Source organism: Oncorhynchus gorbuscha, linkage group LG03 (assembly GCF_021184085.1).
Source record: "Oncorhynchus gorbuscha isolate QuinsamMale2020 ecotype Even-year linkage group LG03, OgorEven_v1.0, whole genome shotgun sequence".
In the NCBI taxonomy this organism is placed as follows: Eukaryota; Metazoa; Chordata; class Actinopteri; order Salmoniformes; family Salmonidae; genus Oncorhynchus; species Oncorhynchus gorbuscha.
The window spans coordinates 86092031-86114246 of NC_060175.1; the positions used below are offsets into that span (position 1 = coordinate 86092031).

The 22216-nt window shown below is 43.6% G+C and overlaps 1 protein-coding gene across 6 annotated transcripts in view; it reads right to left on the reverse strand.

Moving 5' to 3' along the window:
* The window catches only part of LOC124032089 (rap1 GTPase-activating protein 1-like), a 76051-nt gene that overhangs the window by 42504 nt on the left and 11331 nt on the right, over positions 1-22216 (reverse strand). For all 6 annotated transcript variants that reach the window (XM_046344176.1, XM_046344177.1, XM_046344178.1 and 3 more), the window contains exon 2: positions 14095-14130. In XM_046344176.1, the coding sequence (XP_046200132.1) occupies positions 14095-14130 (36 nt within the window). The remainder of the gene's footprint in view (positions 1-14094; positions 14131-22216) is intronic.

The window sequence follows — 22216 nt, forward strand, 5'->3', positions numbered from 1 at the left end:
TACTTGAGTCAATTTCTACTAAGGTATATTTACTTTTACTAAAGTATGACAATTGGGTACTTTTTCTACCACTTTGATTGTGAAAATTAATTTTATTGTAATTCTGGCTTCTCAAACCAACACGTACATTTGTATTATTACTGAGACTTGGTTAAAAAGTCTGTGCCAGACTTGTCTTCCTTCATGTCTTCCTTCCAGCAGCAGCAGCCAGCCATTCTGGGCTTTAGGCAAAGTAGCACTGCACTGGCAGGCTCCCCACAGCCAGATTGAGTCATCCTCTGGAATATGTACACAGTTGACTGAACACCAACAACAAGATACCTGATCCTGAACCCCACTTCATTGTATGGGGAAGTATAGATGAATATTGACAGACTGTATGTAAAAATGTGCCACACTGCAGGTTTGTCAATTTATGAGTCAACCCTTCTGGCTTTCCGTGTCTCATTTGCTGGTGTGTCAGAGAGAGGCAGGAGAAGTGTATTGCGTGGATGGATGGATCTGTGAGATCTGTCTCTGGGTGGCTGGCTGCGCGTGACTATCCGTTGACCCCAGAGCAGCCTGCCCGGTCTGGCCCGGGGTTTACAACCCCATCACAGACACATCACACACGGGATCTGAGGCATGGAAAACATGCCAACAAATCAGACCTCAGTATTACAGAACTGACGGGCTGCTCAACGCTCAATCTCTCTCAGCTGCTCTTTTCTCATTGAGAGCTTACATGTGATGATAAATATCCGTAACAGCAGATACTGTATTTCTCACAGGAAAAACTAGATACATTTTACCACTTCAAGCTTTGATAAAACTGAAGGAATGAGCAGGTCAGCTGCTCTCTACATCTTCCAGTATGATCAATGTGATCTATCACAGTTGTAAAATTAACTATTACAGTGCTCTTATTGCTCTGCCTAGGATAACAGATGGTCTATTCATGTTGATTAGGGTTTGAGTGGTGTGATAGCCTGTCCTCCCTCCCTCCCTCCCTCCCTCTGTCACTACATCCCCCCCCCATCCCTCCCTCAGCCCAGATGACCCTGCTGTGAAGGGGCCAGGGAGGTGAGGAGAGGAGAACAGATGGGACATCACAGTATGTATGAATGTTGTGTATTAAAGGTCAATGAGAGAAGGAGGGATTGAACATCCCAGCCCAGGCAAGGTAACACCCTCCAGCATCGCCTCAGGAGGAATTGGACCAACGAATGGCCGGCCCACACGACACTATTTGGTCCAGCATCACTGTAGATTATCTCTAATTCCTTATTCCCTCCCGGGTTCAACAAACATTTCAATCAAACACCAACAACCCCCAAAAAACCCACTGATATTTAAAGATAAGGAAGTCTGCTCCATACATTGAAATATATATCCTGCATGTCCTCCATGGTCCCCATGGTCCCCCATTCCTCTAATACATTAGCATCATGACAATGAGGAGCTCAGATGTTTTCAGTCAGCCTCTGGCGTAATCTGTTCTAAATAGGTCACTTGACAACATCACCTGCTGCCCTGCTCTGCTTTGGTCCGGTCTGCTCTGGTCTGCTCTGGTCTGGCTGCCACCAGTCACTCCTGTACTACCCTGTCCTTCCTTTCCTCTAACAGCCACAGACAGGAGTAGTCCATATGTGTTGTGGACTGAGATCCACCTGCTCCCTTCAGGGACCCTTGAAATCTTCACCCCCACCCCAGCCCCCAGGCGGTGTGATAGAGCTGTCCGGAATGGGTACAATTTCAGAGGGATGGGAGCTGAGGTGATGTATCACTGTCTCCTCTGTGTGTGTGTGTGTGTGTGTGTGTGTGTGTGTGTGTGTGTGTGTGTGTGTGTGTGTGTGTGTGTGTGTGTGTGTGTGTGTGTGTGTGTGTGTGTGTGTGTGTGTGTGTGTGTGTGTGTGTGTGTGTGTGTGTGTGTGTGCGTGTGTGTGTGTGTGTGTGTGTGTGCGTGCGTGCGTGCGTGCGTGCGTGCGTGCGTGCGTGCGTGTGTGTGTTTGTTTCAAAAGATGATGCGCACGCACATTTACGAGTTTCTTTTATCGTAAACATTACAATTCAAGTACTCATCATGCGTGCAATAGTATTCGTCTCTCCGTGTGTTTTTTCTGCACGGAGCCAGACATTATGTGTCACAGGCATCACACACGCTGGCATGCTATGTCCTATCCCATCCGCTCAGAGCAATATGACACACAGGTCACCTCTAGGCAGATATGATGAATTGCATATCCTACTAAAAGTGCATCATTCTCAACATTCTCCTCTGGCAGCATAGTGCGTTTTAAGACCATAATCTCCCCTTCCAAATGAAAACTACTTCTAGCCTTAAGAGACAGCAGATCTTGCTAATATTGGACCGCAGTCAAAAGGCAGATTAGTCTGATAGAGAGTCATTCTTAATTGGTTCCTCAACAAAAGCCATTTGGGAAGGTCCATTTGGCCTGTCATTTAACGATAAGGAAACAGTTCTCTTAGTTGTTCCTTATCAAGAGTGTTTGGCTGCGAGGGCAAACATAGCACAGTCTGGGAAAGCTTGAAGCATGACTCTTGTTCTTTCAAATATCTACAAATGGGGCCACTTGTAAGTCATGAAACAATGACAATCTGTTGGCAGACAAAATACAAACTATTGCTCTTTCAAAATGTTAGCTCTTTCGATATGTTGAATGACTAAGTAAAGTGTTCCATTTGTGAGCAAAGTGTTGTGTGAGACCAGCATCCTACATGCACCTTATTTACCTTTGCCTCACGCTGACAGTTGCCTGTATCATTAGTATGCATTAAAAAGAGCAGGTGATTCTCAATAAACCATATCCTCTCTCTTGCAGCTTTAGAATCCCAATCCCCAATGTTTTCACTGCAGCTGCTTCCCTCCCTCCTTGCCTGCCCAGATATTCCTGGAAAATAACACCCTGGGGAAATCACCATGAGCCTTTTTAACAACAGTGGGAAACAAAAACAATCACTTGTATCTCTCTGTTGTGATGTATTATTCTGCTAGGAAACTTGGATCCTCCCTCGTTATCACTGAGTGCTGTCTGTCAGTCTGTCAATCAGATAACAATAACAAAACAGGAAGAGAAAATCCCTACTTTGAATACTTTTTAGCCAGTAGTTCTGAAAGTAGCACTCACGAGACAAAGTGATCCCAGTAAATTGCGTACTTCTTCACATATGGGCAGATGTAACCGATGTGAAATGGCTAGCTAGTTTGCGGGGTACGTGCTAATAGCGTTTCAATCAGTTACTTCACTCGCTCTGTGGCGCGATGGGTAACGATGCTTTGAGGGTGGCTGTTGTCAATGTGTGCAGAGGGTCCCTGGTTCGAGCCCAGGTAGGGGCGAGGAGAGGGACGGAAGCTAAAATTGTTACACAGACATGTGCATCACGTCATTATTCTCTCTCTTGCGCTCTCTGCTGTGTCCACTGAGCTGTTGGGCCCGCCCTGCAATGTATGGCAGTAATTCTGCTTATAGATTATGCATGTATGAACTACACACTGACACAACCAGTCCAAAGTGGGAGGTTTAAAAAATATTTTCTTAGTCGCCAATGTACTGGAGCATGTCTTTAAACAGGGAGTAGAGTGTAAAATGTACTGGAGCATGTCTTTAAACCTCCTCTAAACAGGAAGTAGAGTGTAAAATGTACTGGAATCATCTAACTTCAGCTCAGTGACTGGCATCTGTTGGCTTAAAACACAAATGCTCCTGTATCTAGCCTTCCCACAAAGGACATCCTATTGTATGCTGTTTAACAATCCACACACATCACAGATGGTTCATCCTTAAAGGACCTTAATGTGGAAGGCCAACTTATCTAACTTCGTTGTTCAAGTATAAAAAACCATGAGATACCAGACCTGCTCACAGGGTTGGTTAACTCTTGAAGTTCATTGGGCCTCCACCGAATTCTCCTCATTTTTGGAACCAACTGCAAAATACACTGCAATTGGACGCTCTGATGCAGCTTGGGCAATTACACACATTGATTGGGGAACTATTTGCTGAGGAATGTGTCTGTTTCTCTTGATTGCTTGTTGTACTGTATTATATCTTGCTTAATAATCTAATTTTGATTTGATTTGTCTATGAATTGTATGTGCAGGGCTCCCTTGTGAAAGAGACCCAAGTCTCAATGGTGACTCACTGTTTAAATAAAGGTAAGAATATCATATAGGAAATGTGTACATGTTCAAAGATGTTAACACACAGGATAATAATAGTAAAGGGGCAATCTGCAGTTGTTACATACATTTTGTTTACTTGTAATTTAAATTAATTAATGATATGTACCCATTGATTCTTGAAGAATATAACTTAGAAATGCTTCATGAGCTTAGTCCAACTGTCGTACCCTATCATAACCCCAAATATATATTTGTTTTACTCCAAATAAGGGCCTTTAAACAAACTCTATATAGCCTCACAATTCAATACATGGTTAAAACTATAATTTCTCCAGGCCCATCCCGTAGCTTTTTACTGAAACAGAGGCAGGGATACCTTTGTTATTGTTCCAACTGTTGAGCTACCCAAAAGGCTACCAAATGTGACAAATTCAAACTCGATATCAAATGAGAAAAGAACAAAGTTTTCTGTCAAGATTACCACACCTGGTGTCTTGATCTCTGAATGTTCGTTTAAGAAAATCCAACAGACATTTATTTACTCTTGAGGTGCTTAACTGTTGCACCCTCTATAACCACTGGGATTATTATTTGACCCTGCTTGTCATCTATTAATTTTTGAACACATTGAAGAACAATCTGGACTTAATGACCATGTACTCTTATAGTCTCCACCGGCACTGCCAGAAGAGGACTGGCAACCCCTCAGAGCCTTGTTCCTCTCTAGGTTTCTTTCTAGGTCCTTGCCTTTCTAGGGAGTTTTTCCTAGCCACCGTAGAAGCACGTGCACCATGCTTCTACATCTGCATTGCTTGCTCTTGGGGTTTTAGGCTGGGTTTCGGTATGAGCACTTTGTGACATCTTTGATTGACTGTATTTAGACTGGTGTGTCTGTGAGAAGTTAGAACCAGGGGGTTAGCTTGTTTCTCTCTTGCTATATTTAGTCAGACAGGACAGACAGCAGGCTGAAGGAGACACAGATAGAAGGTCTTGTCTGATTGCGTATGACAGTGTTCCCCCCCCCTGTCCCCCTCTCTCTGCCAGCCAGACAACTCAGCTAGCTACATGCACAGAGGAGTGTGCACATGCAAGTTGACATCTTAATTTGAACCAGTTTGCCACAACAGGATAATGTGAATTATTATGTGGATTATAATTCATGGCAATATTTGTAGTGGTTAGTACATTGTGGTGAATAATACAATGGAAAAGGCCAAACTTGAAAAAGTGGAAGCCTTTTTAAACCTCAAATACACAAAACATTTTAAAAGTCTTGCACTGCAGGAAAGTTCTCCTGCAAGAGGGTGACCAAATTAAGTTCCTACATCTGTAAGCCTGGGTTACATACTCAGTGACTGCTGGGCCTCTTCCCTGGTCCTGGAGAGTACACAAATAGAGGAGCGTGCACAATGACATCTCTAACCTCAGTTTACCCTAAACAGAGGGAGGGTTCAGCAATGGGTGTTCACAGAACATAATGACAAAATCAATTTCCTGAATGCAAATCTTTTAGACTTTCAAGCTAGAGGCTGAATCCATTGGGTAGGGTACACTTGGCCACTAGAGGGCATACAACCACAGGCAAAGTCACAGCATACACCACCCATACAACACCCTTTTCTTAACCACCGTGCCTGAAGTGTAATATTGTGAAATATGCCTCAACAAATTAGCAGTGTCTGCTCATTTAGACATACATTGAAACAGATCATTTGACAACGGGCATGACATTTTGTTCCCCTGTAAAACTGATTCCAAGAATCAGTATCCTTCCTTGAGAGAGAGGTTGTGGTTGTGTAAACCTTGGGCCCTGCGGCCTGTGTTGATAGTGAGGGTATCTGCAGGAGTAGCCTGCCTGTGTGAGGTCTCTCTGGGGGGAGCTGGGGCATGGATGGCCCTGATTGAGGCTCAGGGTCCACCACATGAGGAGTGGAGAGGAAGTTCCACAATGTCAGGCTGGCTGGCACATTAATCCCCTAGCTCTATGGACAGAGGGGAGGAGTATGGTCTAGGAGGGATGGTAAGGGAGGTAGGGGGAGAAGCTTCTTACACAACACCTCAGGCACTCCACTCTCCATCTTCCTCCCTTCATCATCCTCCCTTCATCCTCCATCTTCCTCCCTTCGTCCTCCATCTTCCTCCCTTCATCCTCTATCTTCCTCCCTTCACCCTCCTCCCTTCATCCTCTATCTTCCTCCCTTCATCCTCCATCTTCCTCCCTTAATCCTCCATCTTCCTCCCTTCATCCTCCATCTTCCTCCCTTCATTCTCCATCTTCCTCCCTTCATCCTCCTCCATCTTCCTCCCTTCATCCTCCATCTTCCTCCCTTCATCCTCCTCCATCTTCCTCCCTTCATCATCCATTTCTTCATCCTCCTCCATCTTCCTCCCTTCATCCTCCATCTTCCTCCCTTCATCCTCCTCCATCTTCCTCCCTTCATCATCCATCTTCCTCCCTTCATCCTCCATCTTTCTCCCTTCATCATCCATCTTCCTCCCTTCATCCTCCATCTTCCTCCCTTCATCATCCATCTTCCTCCTCCATCTTCCTCCCTTCATCCTCCTCCATCTTCCTCCCTTCATCATCCATCTTCCTCCCTTCACCCTCCTCCCTTCATCCTCTATCTTCCTCCATCCTCCATCTTCCTCCCTTCATCCTCCATCTTCCTCCCTTCATCCCCTATCTTCCTCCCTTCATCCTCCATCTTCCTCCCTTCATCCTCCTCCATCTTCCTCCCTTCATCATCCATCTTCCTCCCTTCATCATCCATCTTCCTCCTCCATCTTCCTCCCTTCATCCTCCTCCATCTTCCTCCCTTCATCATCCATCTTCCTCCCTTCACCCTCCTCCCTTCATCCTCTATCTTCCTCCATCCTCCATCTTCCTCCCTTCATCCTCCATCTTCCTCCCTTCATCCCCTATCTTCCTCCCTTCATCCTCCATCTTCCTCCCTTCATCCTCCTCCATCTTCCTCCCTTCATCATCCATCTTCCTCCCATCATCATCCATCTTCCTCCTCCATCTTCCTCCCTTCATCCTACTCCATCTTCCTTCCTTCATTCTCCATCATCCTCCCTTCAATCCCTATCTTCCTCCCTTCATCATCCATCTTCCTCCCTTCATCATCCATCTTCCTCCTCCATCTTCCTCCCTTCATCCTACTCCATCTTCCTCCCTTCATCTTCCATCTTCCTCCCTTCATCCTCCATCTTCCTCCCTTCATCCTCCATCTTCCTCCCTTCATCCTCCTCCATCTTCCTCCCTTCATCCTCCATCTTCCTCCTCCATCTTCCTCCCTTCATCCTACTCCATCTTCCTCCCTTCATCTTCCATCTTCCTCCCTTCATCCTCCATCTTCCTCCCTTCATCATCCATCTTCCTCCCTTCATCCTCCTCCATCTTCCTCCCTTCATCCTCCATCTTCCTCCCTTCATGTCCTATCTTCCTCCCTTCATCCTCCATCTTCCTCCCTTCATCCTCCATCTTCCCTCCCTATCTTCCATCTTCCTCCCTTCATCCTCCATCTTCCTCCCTTCATCATCCATCTTCCTCCCTTCATCATCCATCTTCCTCCCTTCATCATCCATCTTCCTCCTCCATCTTCCTCCCTTCATCCTACTCCATCTTCCTCCCTTCATCCTCCATCTTCCTCCCTTCATCCCCTATCTTCCTCCCTTCATCCTCCATCTTCCTCCCTTCATCCTCCATCTTCCCTCCCTATCTTCCATCTTCCTCCCTTCATCCTCCATCTTCCTCCCTTCATCCTCCATCTTCCTCTCTTCATCATCCATCTTCCTCCCTTCATCCTCCTCCATCTTCCTCCCTTCATCATCCATCTTCCTCCCTTCATCCTCCTCCATCTTCCTCCCTTCATCATCCATTTTCCTCCCTTCATCTTCCTCCATCTTCCTCCCTTCATCATCCATCTTCCTCCCTTCATCCTCCTCCATATTCCTCCCTTCATCCTCCTCTATCTTACTCCCTTCATCCTCCATCTTCCTCCCTTCATCCCCTATCTTCCTCCCTTCATCCTCCATCTTCCTTCCCTATCTTCCACCCTTCATCTTCCTCCCTTCATCCTCCATCTTCCTCCCTTCATCCTCCCTTCAGCCTCTATCTTCCTCCATTTCCATTCCTCCTTTATCTTCCTCCCTATCTTCATCCCTTCATCCTCTATCTTTCTCCTTTCATCCTCTATCTTCCTCCCTTCATCCTCTATCTTTCTCCCTTCATCCTCTATCTTTCTCCCTTCATCCTCTGTCTTCCATTTTTCTCCCCTGTCAGCTTACCAACCAACATGGGATTCCAACCAATTACTGCTATCCCTTTCAGAGGCTTTTAGACAGGTTAAATGGGGGTCCAGCTGTTTCTGTGACGCAAGTGCTCACTCTAAGACCTTGTCTGACAACAAGTAAAAATGTGGATGACCATGATAAAATCGTGTGAGTTATTCACATGTGTTTCCCAGAGGATTATTCAAATCCGGCAGTAGCAGCAGGAATGATAAAGGGAGATGAAAGCATGTACAGTAGATCGTTCACAGACTGGCTCTGTCCTGGCTCTGTCCTTTGCAGTACATGACATGACATTGAGCAAACACAGAGTGCTGAATCGTGGTTCCACAGTAAATGCTAATGAGCCCATACAGCATGAGGGGAGCTAATCACTCTCAAACTGTCTTTACTGCACAGCTCAGTGTTAATAATAATGTCTCAGGTAGGTACAGGCACTAACCTAAATAACTCAAAGGGAAGACCAATAGGGAGAAACAGACTGGTCACAGAGGAGTTTGCAAATCAACAAAAGTGCCATTTATCCCAAATATCTGTTGTAGGAAGTAAGCCATCTACCTGAGAAATAAAAACTGGCACCATTATGAAGAAGTAGAGAAAATCACGCTAGTATTTTATCAGCATCTGCTTCTAATCAAATTCCAATTTGCTGATATGGTTTGCCAATGGGCCAATCAAAGGTCTGAACACAAGGTTATCTGCACTTGGTAAATTCTAATCTGGCGTCTTCAGGTTTATCCCAAGTGAAGTGGGTCAACAAATACCCTTATCAATATGTGATTATGCACAGAAAATGCCCTTGCTATTTCTACATGCAAAAACAATGGAAGAATTCCTTTCTATCGCACAAACGAAAGGTAAACTCACCAGAATCTTTTTGGCCTTCCAATTCGGAAAGGTGAGCAAGGCATGTTGGTGTCTTGTGCTTTTATTGTCCTTGTTTAGAGGGTAATAGAGAAGCACTAGGCTTCTCTATAATACCGTGTACTGTGTGATGTTTCCTGCAACAAGACCTCTATGTGGGCCTACAAAACAAACAGAACTTTCTGGAAGCCCTCTGTCCAAGCCTGAAATGTAAATGCAGCCAGACGATTTTTTTCCACATTGGAGAGACGTTGAGAAAGGACTTTGAGGATAGCTGATACCATGTGCAGCCTGTGTCATTCAACTTTCAACTATGCTCCGCCCAGTTGGCCATGCTTTTTTGTTCCAAGCGTTGATCCGGTCTCCCCTCCACTCCCCTCTCCTCCTGTGTTCCAGGTAGTGTTGAGTAATGCAGGCCTGGCTCAACCAGGCAGAGAATGGAGGGTCCTGAGGGCGTACTCTCACAGGGACAAGGCAGAGAGGCACTATCCCGGTGCGGTCACCTAGAGAGAGAGGGTTGGAGGTCGGGCTGACATCCAGGACATCCAGTGCTACCTTTCAACCTTCAGGACAGCCAGGGAGAGGTGTGCTCCATCTGCTCCTGTCTGTGTGTCTGCAGTGCTGGTGCCAGGTCCACTCCGCATCACAACAGAGCCTCAGCCTCACCTTGCCTGCGCATCAGCACCACCCTATGCTGCCAACACTGCAGAACAGTTAGGCAGTGCCTGCCTGCAGTTACTGTGGCAACGGGACCTGGGAGGGGGACTGCAGGCAGGGAGAGCGATTGGGCGGGACAGTGTCCCATGCTCGTCGTCTCTCTCAGTGGCTCATTTATCTTGCTTACTCTGTTGCCTCTTAAGTGATACTGTTCAAGTTCGTATCATATTACTAGTGTCTCACTAATGTCTCACAAACTGAATTCCCTGTAGAGAGCCAAAAGCCTTACTTTTCATTCACCTGTATGTACACTACAATACCAAAAGTATGTGGACACCTGCTCGTCGAACATCTCATTCAAAAATCATGGGCATTAATTAGGGTTGGTCCCCCATTTGCTGTTATAACAGCCTCCTGTCTACTGGGAAGGCTTTCCACTAGATGTTGGAATATTGCTGCAGATACTTACTTCCATTTAGCACACGAGCGTGAGTGAGATTGGGCGATTAGGCCTGACTCGCAGTCGGCATTCCAATTCATCCCAAAGTTGTTTGATGGGGTTGAGGTCAGGGCTCTGTGCAGGCCAGTCAAGTTCTTCCACACCTATCTCGACAAACCATTTCTTTATGATCACACTTTATGCAAGGGAGCATTGTCATGCTGAAACAGGAAAGGGCCTTCCCTAAACTGTTGCCACAAATTTGGAAGCACAGAATCATCTAGAATGTCATTACATGATGTAGAGTTAATATTTGCCTTCATTGGAACTAAGGGGCCTAGCTCGAACCATGAAAAACAGCCCCAGACCATTATTACTCCTCCACCAAACTTTACAGTTGGCACTATATATTGGGGCAGGTAGCGTTCTCCTGGCATCCACCAAACCCAGATAAATCCATCGGACTCCCAGATGATGATGCGTGATTCATCACTCCAGAGAACGCGTTTCCACTGCTCGAGAGTCCAATGGCGGCGAGCTTTATACCACTCCGGCTGACGTTTGGCATTGCGGATGATGATCTAGGCTTGTGTGCGACTGCTTGGCTATGGAAACCCATTTCATGAAGCTTCCGACGAACAGTTATTGTGCTGATGTTGCTTCCAGAGGCCGTTTGGAACTCGGTAGTGAGTGTTGCAACTGAGGACAGGCGATTTTTACGCGCTATGCGCTTCAGCACTCGGCTGTCCCATTCTGTGAGTTTGTGTGGCCTACCACTCCACGGCTGAGCCGTTGTTGCTCCTAGATGATTCCATTTCACAATAACAGCACTTACAGTTAACCGGGGCAGCTCTAGCAGAGCAGATATTTGATGAACTGACTTGTTGGAAAGGTGGCATCCTATGATGGTGCCATGTTGAAGTCACTGAGCGCTTCAGTAAGGCCATTTTACTGCTAATGTTTGTCTATGATGATTACATGTCTGTGTGCTCCATTTTATATACCTGTCAGCAGTGGGTGTGGCTAAAATAGCCTAATCCACTAATGTGAAGGGGTGTCCATATACTTTTGTATATATAGTGTATCTCTCAAAATACTGCAACTTATGGACAATGTGGTCCTCTGTAGCTCAGTTGGCAGAGCATGACACTTGCAATGCCAGGATAGTGGGTTTGATTCCTGGGACCACACAAATGCCTGTAAGTCGCTTTGAAGAAAAGCATCTGCTAAATGGCAAACAGTGTACTCAGAAAGTATTCCAGACCCCTTGACTTTTTCCACATTTTGTTACATTACAGCCTTATTCTAAAATTGATTAAATTGCCCCCCCCCATCATCAATCAACACACAATACCCTATAACGACAAAACCAAAAAAACAGGTTTTTAGAAATGTTGGCAAATTGTGTTAAAAAATGTTTTTAAAAATATATATATATATAAAAAATGAAATTTCCATTTACATAAGAATTCAGACCCTTGACTCATTACTTTGTTGAAGCACCTTTGGCAACGATTTTAGCCTTCAGTCTTCTTGGGTAACACGCTAAAAGCTTGGCACTTTATCCCATTCTTCAAATCAAATCTAATGTTATTAGTCACATGCGCCGAATACAACAGTGCAGACCTTACAGCGAAATGCTTACTTACAAGCCCCCAACCAACAATACAGGAAAGCACAATCCCTTCATCAGTGCTCAGACTGTCCTGCAAATAGTATCCACTTGATTAGATGTTCAGGAGTCTTATGGCTTGGGAATAGAAGCTGTTTAGAAGCCTCTTGGATCTAGAATTGGCACTCCGGTATCGCATGCCGTGCGGTAGCAGAGAGAACAGTCTAAGACTAGGGTGGCTGAAGTCTTGGACAACTTTTAGGATCTTTCTCTGACACTGCCTGGTATGGAGGTCCTTGATGGCAGGACGTTTGGCCCCAGTGATGTACTGGGTTGTTCGCACTACCCTCTACCCTTTGCAGCAATTACAGCTGCAAGTCTCTTTGGGTATGTCTCTATAAGCTTGGCACATCTAGCCACTGGGATTTTTGCCCATTCTTCAAGGCAAAACTGCTCCAGCTCCTTCAAGTTGGATGGGTTCCGCTGGTGTACAGCAATCCTTAAGTCATAACACAGATTCTCAATTGGATTGAGGTCTGGGCTTTGACTAGGCCATTCCAATACATTTAAATGCTTCCCCTTAAAACACTCAAGTGTTGCTTTAGCAGTATGCTTAGGGTCATTGTCCTGCTGGAAGGTGAACCTCTGTCCCAGTCTCAAATCTCTGGAAGACTGAAACAGGTTTTCCTCAAGAATTTCCCTGTATTTAGCACCATCCATCATTCCTTCAATTCTGACCCAGTCCCTGCCGAATACCCAGTCCCTGCCGATGGAAAAACATCCCCACATCATGATGCTGCCACCACGATGCTTCACTGTGGGGATGGTGTTCTCAGGGTGATGAGAGGTGTTGGGTTTGCGCCAGATATAGTGTTTACCTTGATGGCCAAAAAGCTCAATTTTAATCTGACCAGAGTACCTTCTTCCACATGCCTTTTGGCGAAAACAAACGTGTTTGCTTATTTTTTTCTTTAAGCAATGGCTATTTCTGGCCATTCTTCCATAAAGCCCAGCTCTGTGGAGTGTACGGCTTAAAGTGGTCCTATAGACAGATACTCCAATCTCCGCTGTGGAGCTTTGCAGCTCCTTCAAGGTTATCTTTGGTCTCTTTTTCTCTGATTAATGCCTTCCTTGCCTGGTCTGTGAGTTTTGGTGGGCGGCCCTCTCTTGGCAGGTTTGTTGTGGTGCCATATTCTTTCCATTTTTTAAATAATGGATATAATGGTGTTCCGTGGGATGTTCAAAGATTCTGATATTTTTTTATAACCCAACCCTGATCTGTACTTCTCCACAACTTTGTCCCTGACCTGTTTGGAGAGCTCCTTGGTCTTCATGGTGCTGCTTGCTTGGTGGTGCCCCTTGCTTAAAGGTGTTTCAGACTCTGGGGCCTTTCAGAACAGGTGTATATCTGCTGAGATAATGTGACAGATCATGTGAAACTTAGATTGCACACAGGTGGACCCTACTTAACTAATTATGTTATTTCTGAAGGTAATTTGTTGCACCAGCTCTTATTTAGGGGCTTCACTTTCTGTTTTTTTTTCTTTGATTTCTTTTCTTCTTCATTTCACTACACCAATTTTGACTATTTTGCGTATGTCCATTACATGAAATCCAAATAAAAATCCATTTAAATTACAGGTTGTAATGCAACCAAATAGGTAAAATGGAGAGGGGGATGAATACTTTTGTAAGGCACTGTAGACAGGTGTGAGCCTTTCCAAATCATGTCCAATCAATTGAATTTACTACAGGTGGACTCCAATGAAGTTGTAGAAACATCTCCAGGATGACCAATGGAAACAGAATGGATCTGAGCCTCGTAGCTCATGAATTTCGAGTCACATAGCAAATGGTGTGAATGGTTCAATAAATACGGTATTTCTGTATTTTTTTTAAACTTGTTTTAATTTGGTCATTATGGGGTAATGTGTGTAGATTGATGAGGAATACAATTAATTTAATCCATTTTAGAATAAAGCTGTAACGTAACAAAATGTGGAATAAGGGAAGGGGTCTGAATACTTTCTGAATGCACTGTACATTCGATTAGAATGTATTGTAGCTGATTCTACATGACACAGAATCAGAAGATGAGCAGCTCACCATATGCTTCTGGCCCTGGAGAAGGTCTTGTCCACTCTAAAAAGAACGAAACAGAGGTGAAAGTTAGTCTGGCTGCTGTCCCTTATTATCCATTCACTGTTGTTCTGTGGAATTGCTGGATTTGGCCAAATTACACTACAAAAACAATAGATTTGTGTTTAAGGTATTGTGATCATTAAAAAGCCAGCTTCATACAGCTATTCTAGAAATGATCTGGCTCGAAGGACCAGGGCTAGAAAAGCTGTCTAAAGAAGCTGGCCTTTTTAACAATACTTCTCACAATCCAGCCATCTCAATCTACTATAATGAACCATTGTAATACAGGGGGTAACCCAAGAGATGGGAGCACTGTCAACAACATGAATATTTCATGTTTGTTTGTTTTCTAACAAAGAAAGACAGTGCAGTACACATAGAAATAGAATGAATAGAATGAACTGGCAGTTCTAGCCCTGGTAATTTGAAATGTAAACTAATGGGTACTCTCACAATGGCTGCCTGGTATTGTGATGCAATAATTTCCATGGTAATGTAGAATGTTCATTCAAATGATACCAACTGACGAGGCTCATGCAATGGAATATATTTTTTGTAATGTCAGTTGATTTGGCTCAATACATCACAGCACAGATTGAAGGGTGAACTTCCTGCTTTAACTTCCTATATAGGTTAAGACAACGTCATCACAAATCTGGGACCAGCACATTTGCTAGCTACCAGTGCCGTTGCTAGCTACCAGTAGTGCCATTGCTAGCTACCATAGCTGGTCCCATTGTTGCAAAGAGTCATGGGATATTTAGAATCCCGTTGTCTTAACCTTTGTCATCTTCAACCTAGGCATGGGTGCACTCAAAATGGCTAACATGTCCACCCATTATGCCATCATTGACTTGAATGGAGACGTCCTTTCTAATCATTCTATTTCTATGGCAGTACGCAAACACTATAGTACAGAAAATGGGCTGGGGAGTAGCAGTTACTGTAAATAACTCAGGCCACGTGCTAAAGTGGCACTTGTATGGATCGGTACCAGTCCTGCATTTCCTGAGCACAAACTCAACACATGACAACACATTATGGAAGCAGCACAACATGGTAGCAGCACAAAACATGGTACAAACATTATTGGGCACAAACAACAGCACAAAGGGCAAGAAGATAGAGACAACAATACGTCATGCGAAGCAGCCATAACTGTCAGTAAGAGTGTCCATGATTGAGTATTTTAATGAAGAGATGGAGATAAAAAGATCAAGACTTCCTAAAGACTTCCTATGCTTCAGGTCATTTTTTGAGACCAGAGGGGTTCAAATGGCTCTATTCTTATGATCAAATGATCCACCGTGGATGTGAATGAAATAAACTGCCAGCCTGCTATTCTCAGTTTATGCCAGTAGATGGTACTATGTGACATGGTACACAAACCCATTTCTGAACTGTACATCTGATCTCACATTAAAGTTTACCCGCTGCTAGGCTGACAGTACATGATCAGATGTCCAAGGCTCTAGTCAAACGTAGTGCACTATGTAGGGAATAGGGTGCTATTAGTTCACCAGAGGCCTTGAAAGCCCCTGACCACAGATAGGCCTCTGACAGGGTCCCACCCAGTCTCCGAGTGGAGCTGCAGGAATCCAGGCCTCTTACTCATCTTTCCAGTGACCCGTCTATTTCTCACCAGGATTGGTCTACATTTTCTATGGAATCACAACCCAACTTAAATTCCAGGAACCCCCGTGCTGTTACTGGAAATAGAGCTGGTGTGAAAACAACTGATGGGTGACGTCTCTCTGCATCACAAGATAGGCATATTTGTAATTTGAGTTAGAATAGCTTGTTATACAAACAGCAATCAAGCAAAAACAAACAAGTTTTTGTTTACAGCAGTACTTTTTCACTGATATTTTGTTAATTTTGAAGGAAAGCCCCATGTGGTTCCTTTACAGAACCAAGAAAACTCTTAAAGCAACTTCCTCTTTCTCAGAAAATAGAGCCTCATTGAGGGGAAACAATGATTCAGAGGGGTAATGACTATTAATTGTACTTTCACAAATCACTGTCCTCCTTGTTCTTAAAGAAGGCCTATTGTCATGTTGTTACAATAGTCCTGAGGGTGCTGTATGCTTGACACAAATACTGTAGATAAAAACATTGTTCAGTATAGAAAATACATACAATTCCTTTGTCAGAATAAATTATATTACATTTCTTGGGATGGAGTCTGCATTAACTTAATCTGGATCTTATTGTAAGAAGGTTAGTGCAGGCTTCCTTAGCATCACAAGCATAATATTTTCTAATCTTCACATTGTGGGTCTCATTTATTCTCAGGTTGCCTGGAATTCCCATAACACGAAATTGGCTAGATTCTTGGACAGTGGCTCCAACCTAAAATACCTGCTGGGAATATGTTCTATCCTGTTCTGTTCTCGACTATGAAAAGGGTTGGTCAACATAATAATGTGATATGACACCCACATTGAGGGTTGTATGCTAGTGCACTTCAAAACAAGATTGTGGCATCACTGTGAACATTAAGCTACAGTACACACTAAGCTACAGTACACACTAAGCTACAGTACACTCTAAGCTACACTAAGCTACAGTACACACTAAGCTACAGTACACACTAAGATACAGTTCACACTAAGCTACACTAAGCTACAGTACACACTAAGCTACAGTTCACAGTAAGCTACAGTACACACTAAGCTACACTAAGCTACAGTACACACTAAGCTACAGTACACATTAAGCTACAGTTCACACTAAGCTACACTAAGCTACAGTACACACTAAGCTACAGTTCACAGTAAGCTACAGTACACACTAAGCTACACTAAGCTACAGTACACACTAAGCTACAGTTCACAGTAAGCTACAGTACACAATAACCTACAGTACACACTAAGCTACACTAAGCTACAATACACACTAAGCTACAGTACACACAAAGCTACAGTACACACTAAGCTACAGTTCATACTAAGCTACAGTTCATACTAAGCTACACTAAGCTGCAGTACACACTAAGCTATACTAAGCTACAGTACACATTAAGCTACAGTACACAGTAAGCTACACTGAGCTACAGTACACACTAAGCTACAGTTCATACTAAGCTACAGTACACACTAAGCTACACTAAGCTGCAGTACACACTAAGCTACACTAAGCTACAGTACACACTAAGCTACAGTACACAGTAAGCTACAGTACACAGTACGCTACACTGAGCTACAGTACACACTAAGCTCTACTAAGCTACAGTACACACTAAGCTACAGTTCACAGTAAGCTACAGTACACAGTACACACTAAGCTACAGTACACAATAACCTACAGTACAAACTAAGCTACACTAAGCTACAATACACACTAAGCTACAGTACACACAAAGCTACAGTACACACTAAGCTACAGTTCATACTAAGCTACAGTACATACTAAGCTACACTAAGCTGCAGTACACACTAAGCTACACTAAGCTACAGTACACAGTAAGCTACAGTACACAGTAAGCTACACTAAGCTACAGTGCACACTAAGCTACAGTACACACTAAGCTACAGTTCATACTAAGCTACAGTTCATACTAAGCTACAATAAGCTGCAGTACACACTAAGCTACACTAAGCTACAGTACACATTAAGCTACAGTACACAGTAAGCTACACTGAGCTACAGTACACACTAAGCTACAGTTCATACTAAGCTACAGTACACACTAAGCTACAGTAAGCTGCAGTACACACTAAGCTACACTAAGCTACAGTACACACTAAGCTACAGTACACAGTAAGCTACAGTACACAGTACGCTACACTGAGCTACAGTACACACTAAGCTATACTAAGCTACAGTACACACTAAGCTACAGTTCACAGTAAGCTACAGTACACAGTACACACTAAGCTACAGTACACAATAACCTACAGTACAAACTAAGCTACACTAAGCTACAATACACACTAAGCTACAGTACACACAAAGCTACAGTACACACTAAGCTACAGTTCATACTAAGCTACAGTACACACTAAGCTACACTAAGTTGCAGTACACACTAAGCTACACTAAGCTACAGTACACACTAAGCTACAGTACACAGTAAGCTACAGTACACAGTACGCTACACTGAGCTACAGTACACACTAAGCTACAGTACACACTAAGCTACAGTTCACAGTAAGCTACAGTACACAGTAAGCTACACTAAGCTACAGTGCACATTAAGCTACAGTACACACTAAGCTACAGTTCATACTAAGCTACAGTACACACTAAGCTACACTAAGCTACAGTACACACTAAGCTACACTAAGCTACAGTACACACTAAGCTACACTAAGCTACAGTACACACTAAGCTACAGTTCACTGTAAGCTACAGTACACACTAAGCTACACTAAGCTACAGTACACACTAAGCTACAGTACACACAAAGCTACAGTACACACTAAGCTACACTAAGCTGCAGTACACACCAAGCTACACTAAGCTACAGTACACACTAAGCTACAGTACACACTAAGCTACAATACACACTAAGCTACAGTACACACAAAGCTACAGTACACACTAAGCTACAGTTCATACTAAGCTACAGTACACACTAAGCTACACTAAGCTACAGTACACACTAAGCTACACTAAGCTACAGTACACACTAAGCTACAGTACACACTAAGCTACAGTTCATACTAAGCTACAGTACACACTAAGCTACACTAAGCTGCAGTACACACTAAGCTACACTAAGCTACAGTACACATTAAGCTACAGTACACACTAAGCTACACTAAGCTACAGTACACACTAAGCTACAGTACACACTAAGCTACAGTACACACTAAGCTACAGTTCATACTAAGCTACAGTACACACTAAGCTACACTAAGCTACAGTACACACTAAGCTACACTAAGCTACAGTACACACTAAGCTACAGTACACACTAAGCTACACTAAGCTACAGTACACACTAAGCTACAGTACACACTAAGCTACAGTTCATACTAAGCTACAGTACACACTAAGCTACACTAAGCTACAGTACACACTAAGCTACAGTACACACTAAGCTACAGTTCATACTAAGCTACAGTACACACTAAGCTACACTAAGCTACAGTACACACTAAGCTACACTAAGCTACAGTACACACTAAGCTACAGTACATACTAAGCTACACTAAGCTACAGTACACACTAAGCTACAGTTCATACTAAGCTACAGTACACACTAAGCTACACTAAGCTGCAGTACACACTAAGCTACACTAAGCTACAGTACACAGTAAGCTACAGTACACAGTAAGCTACACTAAGCTAGAGTACACACTAAGATACAGTACACACAAAGCTACAGTACACACAAAGCTACAGTACACACTACGCGTTCATTTACATATTTGTTTGGCAATGTTGACATACTTGTCAACTATCATTGTACATACTGAAGAAGACATGTTTTCAGATAAAAGATTAAACTGGATCAGGACAAGAACATGATAGGGGCAGTACATACAGAGTTTAAAAATCTGCTCATCCTCATTCTTGTGATTGAATTGTGGGGTGTGTGAAGGGAGTGTGGATGTTTGGGTACATAGTGTATGTACAGTCCAGTATGGGTGTTTTTCATGCTGTAGGAGGTGTAGCCTTCTGTACTTGACAGGATAATTGAATCAAACCCTAGTTTGATTGACTGGGTAAGTCAATACAAAAGGAATAAGAAGTAATAATGGAGGAGAAACTAAGCATTTGTGAAGGCAAAAAGTCCTATAATAGTCTAATGTCAGACACATTGTATAAGACTAGTCATTATGTTGCTAATGATAATATCCAAAAGTTAAAATGTTTCCACAACAATGAAACCTGACCTTTATCTGACTCTGTATCAGTGCAATCAGCACAAAGTGGAATCCCAGTAGCAGGCTGACACTTAATGGTGATGCACAGCCTTCACAGACAAACGGACACCTTTACCAGCAGGACAAAAGTACTTTCTGTTGGTCTCATGCATTATAATATGGGTCAGTCATATTTTTACATTCTCAGCCAAGCACTCTATGCATGGCCAGGGCCAAACTATAACCACATTGTCCCCAAATAATAGAAGCAATGGCTTTAGTTAGGTCTAGGTTGATAAGTAAAAAGTTATGGATGAGTAGAGCTAGTCCCCTCAGATAAATACATGGGTGAAATATAAACCTGATCGGGAGACCAATGAGGCAGCGCACAATTGGCCCAGCATCGTCCGAATTAGGGGAGGGTTTGACCAGCCTTGTCCCATCGTGCTCGAGCGACTCCTTGTGGCGGGCCGGGCGCCTGCAAGCTGAATATGGTAGCCAGTTGGATGGTGTTTCCTTCGACATATTGGTTAAGTGAGCAGTGTGTCAAGAAGCAGTGTAGCTTGGCAGGGTCATGTTTCTGAGGACACATGTCTCTTGACCTTCGCCTCCCCGAGCCAATAAGGGAGTTGCAGCGATAGGACAAGACTGTAACTACCAATTGGGAAGAAAAAGGAGTAAAAGTAAAAACGTACAATATGTTACGAATTTGCAAACGATGTAATATGTTACGAATTTGCAACACGTATGATATGTTACGAATTCTATCTAGGTGGCTAACATTATCTAGCTCGATAGGGGTTAGGGTTAAGTTTAGGAGTTAGGTTAAGGAGTTAGGGTTATGATTAGGGGAAGGGTTAGCTAAAAGGGTTAAGGTAAGGGGAAGGGTTAGCTAACATGATAAGTAGTTGCACAGTAGCTAAAAAGTAGTAAGTAATTGAAAAGTTGTATAATTTGCTAAAATGCTAAAGTTGTCCATGATGAGATTTGAACTCGCAACCTTCGGGTTGCTAGACGTTCACTTTATATGCTCACCCATCCACGCAAACCAACCACCCACCCTACTTTCATTTTTGCCTTAAGTAACCATTTGCCTTATGTAAACATACAAAGTTTAACATGCTAAACCGAGCGTCTCGGATTTACATACAGAATAATATGAAATGCTCTGAGCCCAGGTTGAACATGGCTTCCACCGTGACATGGGATCTCACTTCAGGCAACTGGGTAAGGCTGTGTCTACACTTGACATTTACATGTGACTTCTGCTATCAGAATACAAAGACTGCATTGACAAGACAGGTCTAGATGCACAAAAGTCACATTGCCGTCTGATTGTGTTCAGATCTGACTGCCCACCTTCTGACACATTGGGTGCGTATTTCTCCTGTCTGGACTCAATCAGGCTAACAAAAGCGCATACAATGGGCGACTTCATCAGCACTATGCCTACAAGTCTGTGTTATGGGAGAGAGGCACCTTTTCATTTTAAAGTTGGGGGAAATACGTTCCTAGCGTGTGAGGAACGTGTTTGCTGGGCTCAAAAATGCTGTTGAGAAAACACATTTTTGGGGGGCTACAGTTATGCTAACCTGTTTGCAATCCCATTAGCTTTGCTTGCTAGCTTGTTGGCCAGCTACATAACTGCCATCAAGTCAATCAAATACACATATTTAGCAGATGTTATAGCGGGTGTAGCGAAATGATTGTGTTCATAGCTCCAACAGTGCAGTTGTATCTAACAATATACATCTCTAAAAGTAAAAGAATGGAATTATGAAATATACAAATATTAGGACGAGCAATGTCGGAGTGGCATTGACTAAATATAGTAGAATAGAATACAGTATATACATATGAGATGAGTAAAGCATTATGTAAACATTATTAAAATGACTAGTGTTCCATTATTAAAGTGGCCAGTAATTCCATGTCTATGTAGATAGGGCAGCAGCCTCTATGGTGCCGGGTTGAGTAACCGGGTGGTAACCGGCTAGTGATGGCTATTTAACAGTCTAATGGTCTTGAGATAGAAGCTGTTTTTCAGTCTTTCAGTCCCCGCTTTGATGCACCTGTACTGGCCTCGCCTTCTGGATGATAGCTGGATGAACAGGCCATGGCTCGGATGGTTGATGTCCTTGATCATCTATTTGGCCTTCTTGTGACATCGGGTGCTGTAGGTGTCCTGGAAGTCCGGCAGTGAGTCTGTGGTGATGCGTAGGGCAGACCGTACCACCCTCTGGAGAGCCCTGCGATTGCGGATGGTGCAG